The sequence below is a fragment of the Cajanus cajan genome, chromosome 9 (assembly GCF_000230855.2).
Source record: "Cajanus cajan strain Asha chromosome 9, NIPB_CcT2T_4, whole genome shotgun sequence".
In the NCBI taxonomy this organism is placed as follows: domain Eukaryota; kingdom Viridiplantae; phylum Streptophyta; class Magnoliopsida; order Fabales; family Fabaceae; genus Cajanus; species Cajanus cajan.
Window position 1 is genome coordinate 5,987,857 of NC_138525.1, and position 13,050 is coordinate 6,000,906.

The 13,050-nt window shown below is 31.9% G+C and overlaps 2 protein-coding genes across 2 annotated transcripts; both read left to right on the forward strand.

Moving 5' to 3' along the window:
- The first annotated feature begins 664 nt into the window (after positions 1–664).
- On the forward strand, positions 665–3,969 carry LAC12 (laccase 12). The gene is given in 7 exon segments (XM_020352935.3): positions 665–907; positions 1,008–1,159; positions 1,680–1,924; positions 2,070–2,198; positions 2,336–2,822; positions 2,824–3,293; positions 3,591–3,969. Coding segments are annotated over 7 exon segments (1,710 nt in total). The 5' UTR covers positions 665–811; the 3' UTR covers positions 3,722–3,969.
- A 3,985-nt stretch (positions 3,970–7,954) lies between these two features.
- LOC109816437 (dehydration-responsive element-binding protein 2C) lies at positions 7,955–10,307 on the forward strand. The gene is made up of 2 exons (XM_020381455.3): positions 7,955–8,128; positions 8,563–10,307. The coding sequence occupies exon 2, from the start codon at positions 8,618–8,620 to the stop codon at positions 9,797–9,799; it is 1,182 nt and encodes a 393-aa protein (XP_020237044.1). The 5' UTR covers positions 7,955–8,128; positions 8,563–8,617; the 3' UTR covers positions 9,800–10,307.
- Positions 10,308–13,050: the final 2,743 nt, after the last annotated feature.

The window sequence follows — 13,050 nt, forward strand, 5'->3', positions numbered from 1 at the left end:
TTTAGACTAAACAAAGTGCATCAAGTTATAGTTGTTTTTAATGTGTACTACTTTTTCATCAAAACGATTACCGATCATTTTAACAAGTGATTTATTTTCTCCAACCACCGGAACAAGAAAAAAAGTCAAATTGGACTAACACAAAATTAATTTGCACTTTTCGAAACTTGGCTTACGATTAAATTATACTCAATCCCAAATAACAAGAATTGATCACTAGATAAAAACAAATTGCAAGATGTTTGACGGGGCAAGGTTACTTGCATTGAATTACATGGTAGTTTGCTACAGGCAAACCATTTCAAGCCATATGGTAACTGCTTGACAACAAAAATGCATATTGACTTGGACATCAAAGATAAAAACCTTTTTGCTATGCTTTTTAGTTGTGGTCCCTTTGAAATGTCGTATACTTTTACAGGAACAAAAGTTGATCGAGATAGTAATTGTAACGCGTAAAATGCCAATAGACAAGAAAAGGAGTTCAATTATTAATTAAAACCCATCTTAATAAATTATTATATTCCTGAACAGTCACAAAGTAATTATGCTTTGCGAAAATTCAACTTCAAAATGAAGACTTGAGAAGCAAGCATTCAGGAACGTAATTAACTAGTGGGTGCAACAACTTTAATAGGGTTGAACTAAGTTTCTTAGAGTGCCTCTGACCAATTTGCCTTAACAATTAAAACCTAATCTGCCAACCTGAATGACTCTATAAAAGCATCCTCTCCCACCATCACTTCCATTGCAATTTGCATCCTTAACCATCATTGGCACATAGGTGTTTGTTTATTGCTACACTAAACACATGGAAGCTCTCAAGAACTTCTTCTTAGCCCTTTTTGTTGTCTCAGCTTCAGCATTGTATTCAGCCAACGCCAAGATCCAAGAGCATGAGTTTGTTGTATGTTTTCTTTCCCTCCATCACTTCCTTTTCTCTTTCTCTTTCTTGTGTCCCTTTGTTGCTAAGATATAATTAACTTAATTGCCATTTAATAACACAGATTCAAGCAACACCAGTGAAGAGGCTGTGCAACACACACAGCACCATCACAGTGAATGGACAATTCCCAGGCCCAACATTGGAAGTCAACAATGGAGACACCTTGGTCGTCAAAGTCACTAACAAAGCTCGTTACAATGTGACCATTCACTGGTATCATAACAAAGCAACCTGGCATTTTTTGCTTCACTTTCACTCTTAAATATACTTTATTAAATCAAGTTGTTAATTATTTAAAAAAGTCACTTGATCATACAGCAAATTCATATTAGTACCATATCTTTTATAACATTATTTTCTCTTTTTTATCAATCTTTTCCTCTTACATTAATTAATTATCTTATTATACATATTCTTTCTTTTCTCTTTTTATCTCTAGCATATTTAGTGCAATACAATTTTTCTTTCAAAAACAAAGAAATTGAATAACTTTTATAATATGTTTTTTAATAAAAACTTTTATTTTTGAATTCTTAACATGTGGTCATGGTTCGCGGGCATATATACATTAAAAGCACTTGTGAGAATTAAATGCAAGAGCTTCCCTTAATTAGTCTTGTTTCCGAACGACAACACATTACTGCATGCTACATGCATGGAACATTTAGAAAGAAAATATTTGAGTAGTGGAAGAGTTTTTGTTGCCCCTTGTTAATTTCTTGTTTGTATATAGGCACGGAATTCGACAAATGAGAACAGGATGGGCTGATGGACCAGAATTTGTGACTCAGTGTCCCATTCGTCCTGGAGAAAGTTACACCTATCGTTTCACCATTCAAGGACAAGAGGGAACACTTTGGTGGCACGCTCATAGTTCATGGCTCAGAGCCACTGTTTATGGTGCTTTAATCATTCACCCCAAAGAAGGAGAGGCATATCCTTTCCCTAAGCCCAAGCGCGAGACACCCATTCTTCTAGGTAATAATGATGACACTAATGAAAACGTGGAGGAGATGATTAACAAAATGATATTATGGGATTTGCTATTTTCCTTTTCCTTCAACAAATACTATGCACATGATGAAGATGGTTTAACGGTGAATATAATGATTATTATTATTAGGGGAATGGTGGGACGCAAACCCTATCGATGTCGTGAGACAAGCCACACAAACAGGAGCAGCACCCAATATTTCTGATGCGTATACTATCAATGGTCAACCTGGCGATCTTTACAAGTGCTCTAGCCAAGGTATATTTGGGCAAAGAAACATGATTCTAGACACATAGGAAACCACTAGTATAAGACAGAAAAAAAAAAGTTGTTAGTACGTAGAATGATAATTTAATTTGACAAAGGTGACATTGATTTTGTTTGACATGACGTAGGAACCACCATTGTTCCGATAGATTCTGGTGAGACGAACCTCCTCCGAGTGATCAACGCAGCACTGAACCAACCCTTATTCTTCAGCGTGGCGAACCACAAACTGACGGTGGTTGGTGCGGACGCCTCGTACCTGAAACCCTTCACGACCAACGTCATCATGCTAGGACCAGGCCAAACCACCGATGTTCTCATTCAAGGTGACCAACCCCCCTCACGCTACTACATGGCCGCACGTGCCTACCAATCCGCGCAAAACGCAGCGTTTGACAACACCACCACCACAGCCATTCTCCAATACAAATCAGCCCCGTGTCCCGCTAAAGGTTCTTCGATCAAACCCCTCATGCCTTCTCTGCCACCCTACAACGACACCAACACCGTCACTTCCTTCAGCAGAAGCTTCCGAAGCCCCAGAAAGGTGGAAGTCCCTACCGAAATCGACGAGAACCTCTTCTTCACCATTGGCCTCGGACTCAACAATTGCCCCCCCCAATTTCAGCAAGAGCCAGTGCCAGGGACCCAACGGCACGCGTTTCACCGCCAGCATGAACAACGTGTCGTTTATTCTCCCCAGCAACGTTTCCATCTTGCAGGCGCACCACCTTGGAGTGCAGGGAGTGTTCACGGCTGATTTCCCCACGCAGCCTCCGCTGAAATTTGATTACACCGGTAACGTGAGTCGTTCTCTGTGGCAACCTGTTCCCGGGACTAAGGTGACCAAGTTGAAGTTTGGATCCAGGGTGCAGATTGTGTTGCAGGATACTAGCATTGTCACCCCCGAGAACCACCCCATTCACCTTCATGGCTACGATTTCTACATCGTCGCTGAAGGCTTTGGGAACTTTGACCCCAAGAAAGATACTTCTAAGTTCAACCTTGTTGATCCACCCATGAGGAACACGGTCGCAGTACCAGTTAATGGATGGGCTGTCATCAGATTTGTTGCCGACAACCCTGGTAAAATTCATTATTTATTTATTTTAAAACTTAACAAAATTCTGAGATGTAGTGATTTATGATTCGATCATAGTATAAAATTATTGTTTTTACAATAAATACATAAATGTTTCTTTTACACTGTTTGACATCATGATAAGTTTAATGACTTTTACGATATTGATTGATTAATAGTGTGATACTTTACCAATGCAGGTCTATTGAACTCTTTTTGTTTGATTTTAATATTGCATTTGTAGGAAAATTTCAATTATTTGATTATTGATGAAGTTTAATTGGTTGATGTGATGTTTGTAGGTGCTTGGATTATGCATTGTCACTTGGATGTTCACATTGGGTGGGGTTTGGCGACTGTGCTCTTGGTGGATAATGGAGTAGGCCTGTTGCAATCCATAGAGCCCCCTCCGGAGGACCTGCCTCTATGTTAGGATTATCAAAATCAAAATTATTGAATTTGTTACTATAGTTGGTAATTTTTCCTAGTTCATTGTTGTTTCCCTGTATTAGGGGGTATTTCTCCTTTTCCTCTGTTTTGTTGTTCTTTTCGTATAGAGAAAACCAGGGTTTAAAAGAGATGGTGGTGTGACTTCGACACCAAATGCCGATTGATTAAATTCATGTTAGTTGTTTTTTCCTCATTGTGTTTAATGTTATAAACAAAGATGAATTTTGACCATCTCTCTATCCCTCTCTTTCTAATTAGAGGTAAATAGACCATAATTTTTAAAAAGAAAAAAAAATTACACAATTCAATGAATATCAAATGTTCAATTGATCATCAAACACTAAAAGGGTAAGAGTTATATTATTTATTTATTTTCAGAGTAAAGTTGCAACATAAAATACATGTATTTACGGGCAAGCCATTCATAGTTGTTCTACAATTGTGTGTAATAAAAAATGTATGAAAAAAATAACCGGTACATTTTTGAAATGAGACGGTATAGTCTGAATATCATATATACAATTTTACGAAATAATAGTAGTGCATATAATAGTTACAATGATGAAGTGGATTGGTGTGGTTAAGTAGACCACCAAATATACTAATGCATGTTTGACTAGGTTGAGGAACGAGGATTGAGGAATAAGCAATTGTCACACCATCTCATTCTTCTTTTGACGGAATATTATCTCATTCTAATAGATACAGAACTGGAAGACGTATATATCCGAATTACTAAAAGGCAATTTTTTAGGAAAAACAATGTAAAACTGTTAATGTGAAATTATATTGTAGCTAAGGTCAATGTAGGGTACAACGGCAGTGGACAAGTTACAAGTTCTATAAAACTTTGTTATTTTACTTACGCACAAGTAACATAAGGATTAAGCCCCAACTCTTTAATTTTCGAACAAGATCAGGAATTGGGAAAAGCACTAAAGTTGTATATTAAGAAGTTGAAGATGTTATTTGATGTTTAGTTTATTATTTAAAAAAATAATATCTTTTAGAAATATTTTTGTAAACTTTCTTTTATTTATGTTTTACATACAATTATTCTTGTGAAAAAGGTGGTAATTTGTCTTTTTTGAATCGAGAAAAACATTATTAATTATAATAAAAATACTACCGTTATGTTTATTATTTTTATTAACTCATTTTAATATGAGAAAGAATTAAAGTTTATGATAAAGTTCTATTAAAATTAAACAAATACATCTTTGATTTACAAATAAGATATATAAATATTTTTAGCAAAATTTATGAACCGAATAAATTCTAGTTACTTCAAGGTTTATGATTCATGATAATCGTTATTCAAGGATAATGTTTCCTCTTTCATTAAACATATCCTTAAATTCTACATTAAACACATATATAAAGGATTTTTCTTATAGGTTCTTTTTTTATGCATATAAAAAAAATTATAATGATTATGATAATATTTTTGTTAAGATAATATGTACGTAATTTTAAATTTAAATCTTATTGTTATTTTTATAATTTATCATGATAAAAAAATATGTAAGATTTATAAAATTATAAAGACCAAAATATATATATATATATATATATATATGAATTAAAATGAATTATTTTTTTTTAGCTATAAAGAACTAAAAGATAAAGTTTATAAAACCATAAGAAACAAACGAATATTTAAAGGTTTAATATATTATTTGATTTTTATTTTTTTAAAAAAATTTAATTTAGTTTTTAAACTAAAAATACTTGTAACTATATCCTTCATGATTTTTATTTTTTTTAATTTAGTATTATGGTTAGAAATTCATTTACAGTTTATAAAATTTTTGAAAATATTCTTAATATCCACATATACTTGGACAACCATATTAGATTATTATTTTATATCATCACTCATATGCATCAAAAATATTTTGTGAAATTTTATAAATTGTAAACAAATCTTAACTTAGAGACTAAATTAAAAGTATATAAAACAATTAAAAACTTAATTACAATTTTTTAATTAAAATATCTATTTGAAAAATATTTAAAAAAAAATATAAGAATCAAATGATATATTAAACCATTATTAAGACCAATGGAATCGAAAAATTTTGTACTAATGTATTTTATTTAAAAAAATTAAAATAAAATTAAAATTAAAATTAAATAATAAAATTAATAGAATGAATAATTTTATTAAAAAGAGAATAATAACTATTAAAAAGTTATTACTTTTTTAATTTTTTAATAATAAAATAATATAATAGTCTAATAAATATGAATACTAAAAATAATTATTAAAAATATTTTATTTTATATTAGTATAGAGATTAAAGTATAATTTAAGATTTAATGGCAAAGATCACAAAAAATGGTTATGAAGTATGGGTCCATATTTAGGAGAGTGAATTAGTATTTTGACCTCTAAACTTACGTTTGGATGCACGTTTTGGTAGGATAATGCACGTTTTCTTCTTTTAAAAACGTGATTCTTCATCTTTGTATATATTTAAAAAAAATTGTTTTTACATAATTCTACATATAAAAATTAATTTTTGCCGAGGCCGATAAAGATTACTTCTATATTTTGAAGAAATTAATTTTGTTCGGTGAAGATGAAAATCAATTTCCCAAACCAAATCCAAACACGTACTAAAATTTTAAGACATTTCTCTAAAATTATTAAATTTGAAAATGATGAGTGAAGTTGGTGTTTTAATCAGCCCAAATTGATCCATGAAAGTTGCAGAAGATGAGTGACGTAATGAAAGATGGGCCTCACGGGCTCAACAGCAGTGTGTATGTGTCAGCAACTACGTACAAATTTCTATTATATTTATGAACTACAGTACTAACCAATTCCCCTTTTCCCTGTTTCCTATCTCCATCCCCGCTACACAACAACTTATAACTTAGAACTACCATTCATTAGGTTTTGTTTGGATATCATCAAACCGCAATTCATCAATCACGCGTTTACCATCCCCTTGCATATCCAACTTGGCACGTGTCCCACATGTATAGCACTCTTCACAAATTCAGGATATGCCTCATCCTCACTACTTGGACATGCGAATTAGGATTTTTAAATTTACTTTTTTTTTTTTTATTCTTGTATTCCTTATTTTATTTATTATAAATATATGGAGGAAACGCTAAATTTGACTGGAATTTGGAACACATTTTATACTAGTTTGCAAAATTAAATAAGTATCTAAAAATACAATTTGACAATTATATTACTCTAAAATTCAAAACAAAAAATATATGCACAAGAAGCAAAAACTTATAAAAAAAATAAAATGACATTAAGTAATTTAATTTAAAAATTTATTTGATGTTTGATATTTTAATAATTTATTTGGCAATATATTAGTTTGAGGAACTGATATGATAAAATTTTTTAAACTTATAAATCAAAATAGTTGTTTACTTAATGATCTGTTGATAACAATTTAGAATTATAATTTTTTAATTAAAAAAAGTAATAATAACTAATTATTATATTTCGGGAATGCATTTTCCAGCTGACATGTGCCTCCTTTACTTGTATGCCACATATTCATTTCAACAGTAATATTTTAAAATTAAAAGCAGCTTATTTTCCCCGGCAAAGCTAATATCTATCACCTCAAAATTTTAAAAACTTCTTTCGGTATCTACCGCTTTATACTTCGTACCGATTCATTCGTGTTCATTCTAAAATCAACCAAACGGTGTTTAAAGGTTTTAAAAAATATTTTAACACAAAAAGCTGAATATAAGAAGTAATTTACTATTTTTTATGATTATTTATCACTAATATTTTATTGCATACTTATCACCTCTAGTTTGTGTTGTCGTCATATATGTCGCAATAATATAGTCACATAGAAAGGTCCTGGTCCAATTGAAAGGAGAGGAAGCAGATTTCGTACAATCGGGCTCCGGGCCCAGTTTCATTTAAACCAGGCCCACTTTCCAGAGGAAGCTGCAACCTTCAAATTTTTTTTTTCCATTAAATTCAATGATAATAATAAAGATTAACATTACAACTAGATATTTATCTTTATCTAGTAACAAAAGGAAAAAAGAACTCGATATTTGGTGTTTGGCAGGCATTTTGGTGGCTCCGGAAGGTTCGAGTGCCACGTGCCGTGAAGCACCAGAACGCGACTAAGAAAGCGCCACGTCACCAGTCTAGGGGGTGCAATTAAAAGTATCAGAAATATCTAGAGAAGGCTATAAATAGAGATTACAAGGTGCGAGCCCAGAGATTTTCTGAATCCGCTATACCCATAGCTCAACAACAACAACAACCCTATTTACCCAAACAAAAATCTCTTCACTCCAAACAAGACACACACCGAAAATAAAGGGATAAACCCGAAATACAAACACTACGCTCTCTCTCAAATTCAACACCATCAGGATCGTGTAGGTTCGTACCATTTCCATTCTTTCTCGTGTCTTAAATCTTAATAACTCTCTGTTTCTAGTGAATTCTTTTAATTTATTTTCTGTAAATTCCTGTGTGCAATTTTTGTGTAGAGTTGTTTCTTCTTGTTTTTATTTTTTAGCTTTCTGCTTCTGAATTATTATTTCTCAGTCAGTGTCTTTTTTTATAAAAATAAAAAATAAAAATAAAAAGGAAAAATCTTGCCCAGCAAGTTTTGTTTTTGTTTTTATTTTTTGGTGTTTGGCTTTATCTATTACTTGGGGGTTACGAAAATTCCTTTCTTCATTTTTTGGTTGAATCTATTATTTATTAGTGCGTGTTGTGGAATCTTGTTTGTACTTTTTCACCTTTGTGTTCTGTTTTGTTCTTTTGGAATTGTTGATTATTGAAGAGTTGTGTTTTTTTTTTTCTTACAGGTTGGGAGTTCCGTTATTGAGTTTTGCTGAGTACTGAGTACTGGAGCTTGTGGACATGGGTGCTTATGATCAAGTTTCTCTTAAGCCCTTGGATTCTTCTAGAAAGAGGAAAAGTAGGAGCAGAGGGGATGGGTCTAGATCCGTGGCTGAGACTATTGCAAAGTGGAAGGAATACAATGAGCATCTTTATTCTGGCAAAGATGATGGTAGGCCAACTCGTAAGGCACCAGCTAAAGGTTCAAAGAAAGGGTGCATGAAAGGGAAGGGAGGACCCCAAAACTCTCAGTGTAACTACAGAGGTGTTAGGCAGAGGACATGGGGCAAGTGGGTTGGTGAGATTAGGGAGCCAAATAGAGGAAATAGGCTTTGGTTGGGTACTTTCTCTACTGCCCAAGAAGCTGCTCTTGCCTATGATGAAGCTGCTAGAGCCATGTATGGTCCATGTGCACGTCTTAACTTCCCCCACATATCAGATTATGCTTCTGTCAAGGAATCGTTGAAGGAGTCATCCTTGGCTGCGTCGTCTTCTTGTTCTTCGGCCGCGACGGCGGTCTCTGAGACTACTACCACTACATCAAATCAATCAGAGGTTTGTGCAGCTGAGGATGTTAAAGAGAAGTCCCGAGGTGTCAATGTGAATGATAAGGTTAATGCATGTCATAAGGATTATGAATCTGCCTCGCCAACTAGTAGAATGAAGCAAGAGCCTAGGGATGAGCATGTGGATCTCTTAGACCCGGGGGCTGTGGAAGTTCAAGATGCAAGACCAGAAGCAACACATGATGCTGGGCAGGTTGCCGAGGATGTAAATAGAGATCAGATGGACTTTTCATGGATTGATAACTTTGATTTCAATGATGATTACTTGAAGAGTTTTTCCACGGATGAGTTATTTCAGGTGGATGAGCTTTTGGGGCATTTAGATAATAACCCAATTGATGACACAGGGTTGATGCAAGGTTTGGATTTTGGACAAATGGGTTTTCCTGGAAATGGTAATAATCCTCAGGTTGATACGCCTTCAAGCTTTTTCTATCAGTTGCAAAATCCAGATGCCAAGTTGTTGGGTAGTTTGCCCCATATGGATCATACATCATCTGGTGTTGATTATGGATTAGATTTCTTGAAAATAGTAGAGCCAGGGGACTATAACGCTGGAGAACCACCACAATTTCTTAACTTGGATGATGATCTGAACAATGATTCAAAGGGAATTCAAGCAATGAAGCATGACTAGAGAGCTGCTGCAGAAGTCCATAATGAGAGGTTGTGGATTTTGGCTGGATCTGCCTCACTGGTTCGAGCGTCTGCTATAATGTCCTGGCTTGGTGGCCCTTTTTTTAGCTATATATAGGTGCATAAGACGAATAGAATTATACAACTGATACAAGATATGTGTTTACTTTATGTTCTTTTCGATGTGCTAATTCTCTGTAGGGTTTTTAAAAATGGAGAATTTAGCTGACAATATTTGTTTATTTTTTAATTTTTTCATTTACATGTTTTTTTTTTCAATTCAAATAGGACTGCTTTCACTTCATAGGTGGAGCTGACGAGTAGTGTTTATAGTTTCGTTTGTGGGCCAACTAACTAGAGTATCTTGAGCACTGATCTTGACAGAAAATTTCTTGTTATATACGAGGGAGAACGTATATCTCGAGTAGATCAAGTCATTGCTCAATTTTGTGTACAGACACTGAACAAGTAGCAGAATGTATATATTGAAACTATTCTGAATTTCGTAACTGTCCTTTGTGTTCTATATTTATTATCGTCGTCCATTATTCAATTGGATCGCAGAGTTCGGGTGTGGATCCTTTGGTTCAGATTTGGGGAGGAATGCAATCCCAATCAATAAATTTTATTGGATCAGTCCGTTGAAACATATCAACTGAACTAAATGGTTAATTGAATTTTCTGCTATACAAAAATAAAGTTGTTTTTTTGAGAAAATAATGGTACGTAATTTTGTCTCGAATTTCAAATATGAATTCGAGTGTTTTTTTTGCACAAACTAAAACATAGGATAAAAAAAAAATATATATGATCATACCATAAAGCTTCATCCGAAGTAACAGAAAAGAAAAACTCAAATATTAACATTTGACAATCTTTCATAAGTCTTAAAGTGTCTAAATTATCTAAAGTAAACCAAATTATTCATTACAATTAAAAAATAATATAAATCACAGGAAAAGTTATATGATACCCTTAGACTTTTAATGAAAAGAAAATTTTAAATTAACATTAAATAGTTAGAGTCTGACGTAATCTAAATTATTTAAAATAAATCAAGTTATTCAGCGTAATTATTGTACTCAAAAAATAAAATATTAAATGTGTAAAATCAAATATAAATTATTGTTCAGGTATTGGTTCACGGGGTCTACATTTTGTTAACTTATTTTCAAATCAATGGAGGACGAAACTTATTTTGAGATCAATGGAGGTTGAAAAATAGTATAAGACTTATTTTGATATTGAAGAAGGTTGAAAAATAGTATAAAGACTTGTATGTGTAAATGAAATTTTTTATTATTAATCAATTAAAATAATTATTTTTTTCAATCTTAGCTAACGGCAGTAGTATTACAAGTTAACCTAATATTCAGGTTAGAAGGAAAACTAATAAGAAAGGAGTATTTTGGGTTGAAGGAAAACTAAATTGTAAAGGATTATTTAAATTGAATTTTGAAATTAATATAGTCTTATCTAGGTTGAGAGAATTGAGAGAACAAGGAGGAATTTCTAGAAGACAAGAGTGGTTTCTATTGTTTTTGTGAACAATCGAAGTTAAGAAATTGAAAGATTTTCATTCTGTCTATGTTGAAAATTCCATCACCATATCCTCTCCTGTGCCACTGTTTTAAGTTTTTGATCAACAGTTCTGCTTTCCATATAGTCCTCGTTAGAAGATCTTATATTTTAATTCTTTTTAATGAGATAAAAACTATTTATAAAAATAAGCCGTATGTTTAAAATAATAATTTAAATTTCAAAACAGTTTATTTTTATAAAATTAAAAATTTAAAGCTTGTGATTATTTCTAAACAATTTTTTTCTTCTTTTTAAACTGACTTATTACATAAAAATTGATTATTTGTTGTATCTAAAAGAAATTTAATGTCTTAAAATAGTTTTTCAAATTTACCCGAATAATAATTCATTTAGATTATAACAATAATTGATTATGCATTTACTTGATTATTAAAATAACTTAATTTTCACAATTTTTTCAACTATAGACTAGAACACAAGATACTAGGAATGTAATAAGTTTGACTTTTGTTAAATACATCACCCTCTATTTACAATATACCTTCATTACTCTTTTTTTTTTTAATACCTTTTAATTTTATTTCTATAAAATACAAAAAAAATTATTTCTGAAATAGAAAATTTAATTATACTTCTGAAAATACTTTTTTAGAACAGTAAATTTAATGTTTTAAAAATTACATTCTATAAATATAAAAAATATATATACTTTTAAAAATAATTTTTAAAATATTAAATATACTATTCTGAAAATATTTTTTTATTGAAAAAGAACAAATTCATTATAAAATTGAAAAAAAAAACATACTTTATGCACAAAAATCTTTGGAAAAAAATACACCAAATTACTTTATTTAAAAGTGTGTGTAGAAAGATAGATAAATAGATAAATGATGTGCTAGATTATTGGAGAGATAAATTAAGAAACAAAGAGTAAAAAAATATTTTTTAAATTAGGCAGGTTATTGAATCAGTCTCAAGATTTAATGATTCAATTATAATCAAACTGATATTAATAAAATTATTATTGTTGTTGTTGTTACATGATTTTATGGGTGCTTTGATGATGGTGAAGATGGTTCTTTGCCCTTGTAATGAGATTCTAACACTTAAATTAGATGGGAGTTTTAAATGTAGAATGCGAGTTCAGGTTAGAGTGATGTTTGGTATCTCTTAAATAAGTGCTTAATTCTTATTATTAAACTCGATATTTGTATATTTAAAATAGGAGAATATCTTGCCCATTTATGATAAAATGTTGTCTATTTAATGAAGATATCATCTTATCAATTAGGCAAAAAAATAATGTGCCTAATTATGATAATTCGAGATCTTAGGAGATAATCATACAAAGGTATTTCGTTAGTTGTTAGGAGTTGACCTCTTAAGATTTTGCTTTATGATGATGGACTAAAGGTTCGTGGTGAGCAAGCAAAAGGGGTCACTCGATCTAAGCTAGGTAGTACATAATTTCCTCAATCTTCAAACTTTTTAGAGAGAAGTCATGAGTGTTGCTTGGGTCGTTTTGTTTCTTATGAGTCAAGGTAGGTTGTCCAACTTGAAGTTTGAAGAGACTTGTATGGAGGATTAAAGTGTGCTATACACACATGCGTGTTTTGTAGGTAATTATTAAAAGAAGAACCCAGGTCACTCTTGTTCCTTAACTTTGATTGGGGAGCTTGTTTCGATATGCCTAAAAAGTATCACATT

Coding starts and splice junctions, on each gene's coding strand:
- LOC109816437 (XM_020381455.3), top strand. CDS start 8,618: ATGGGTGCTTATGATCAAGTTTCTCTTAAGCCCTTGGATTCTTCTAGA.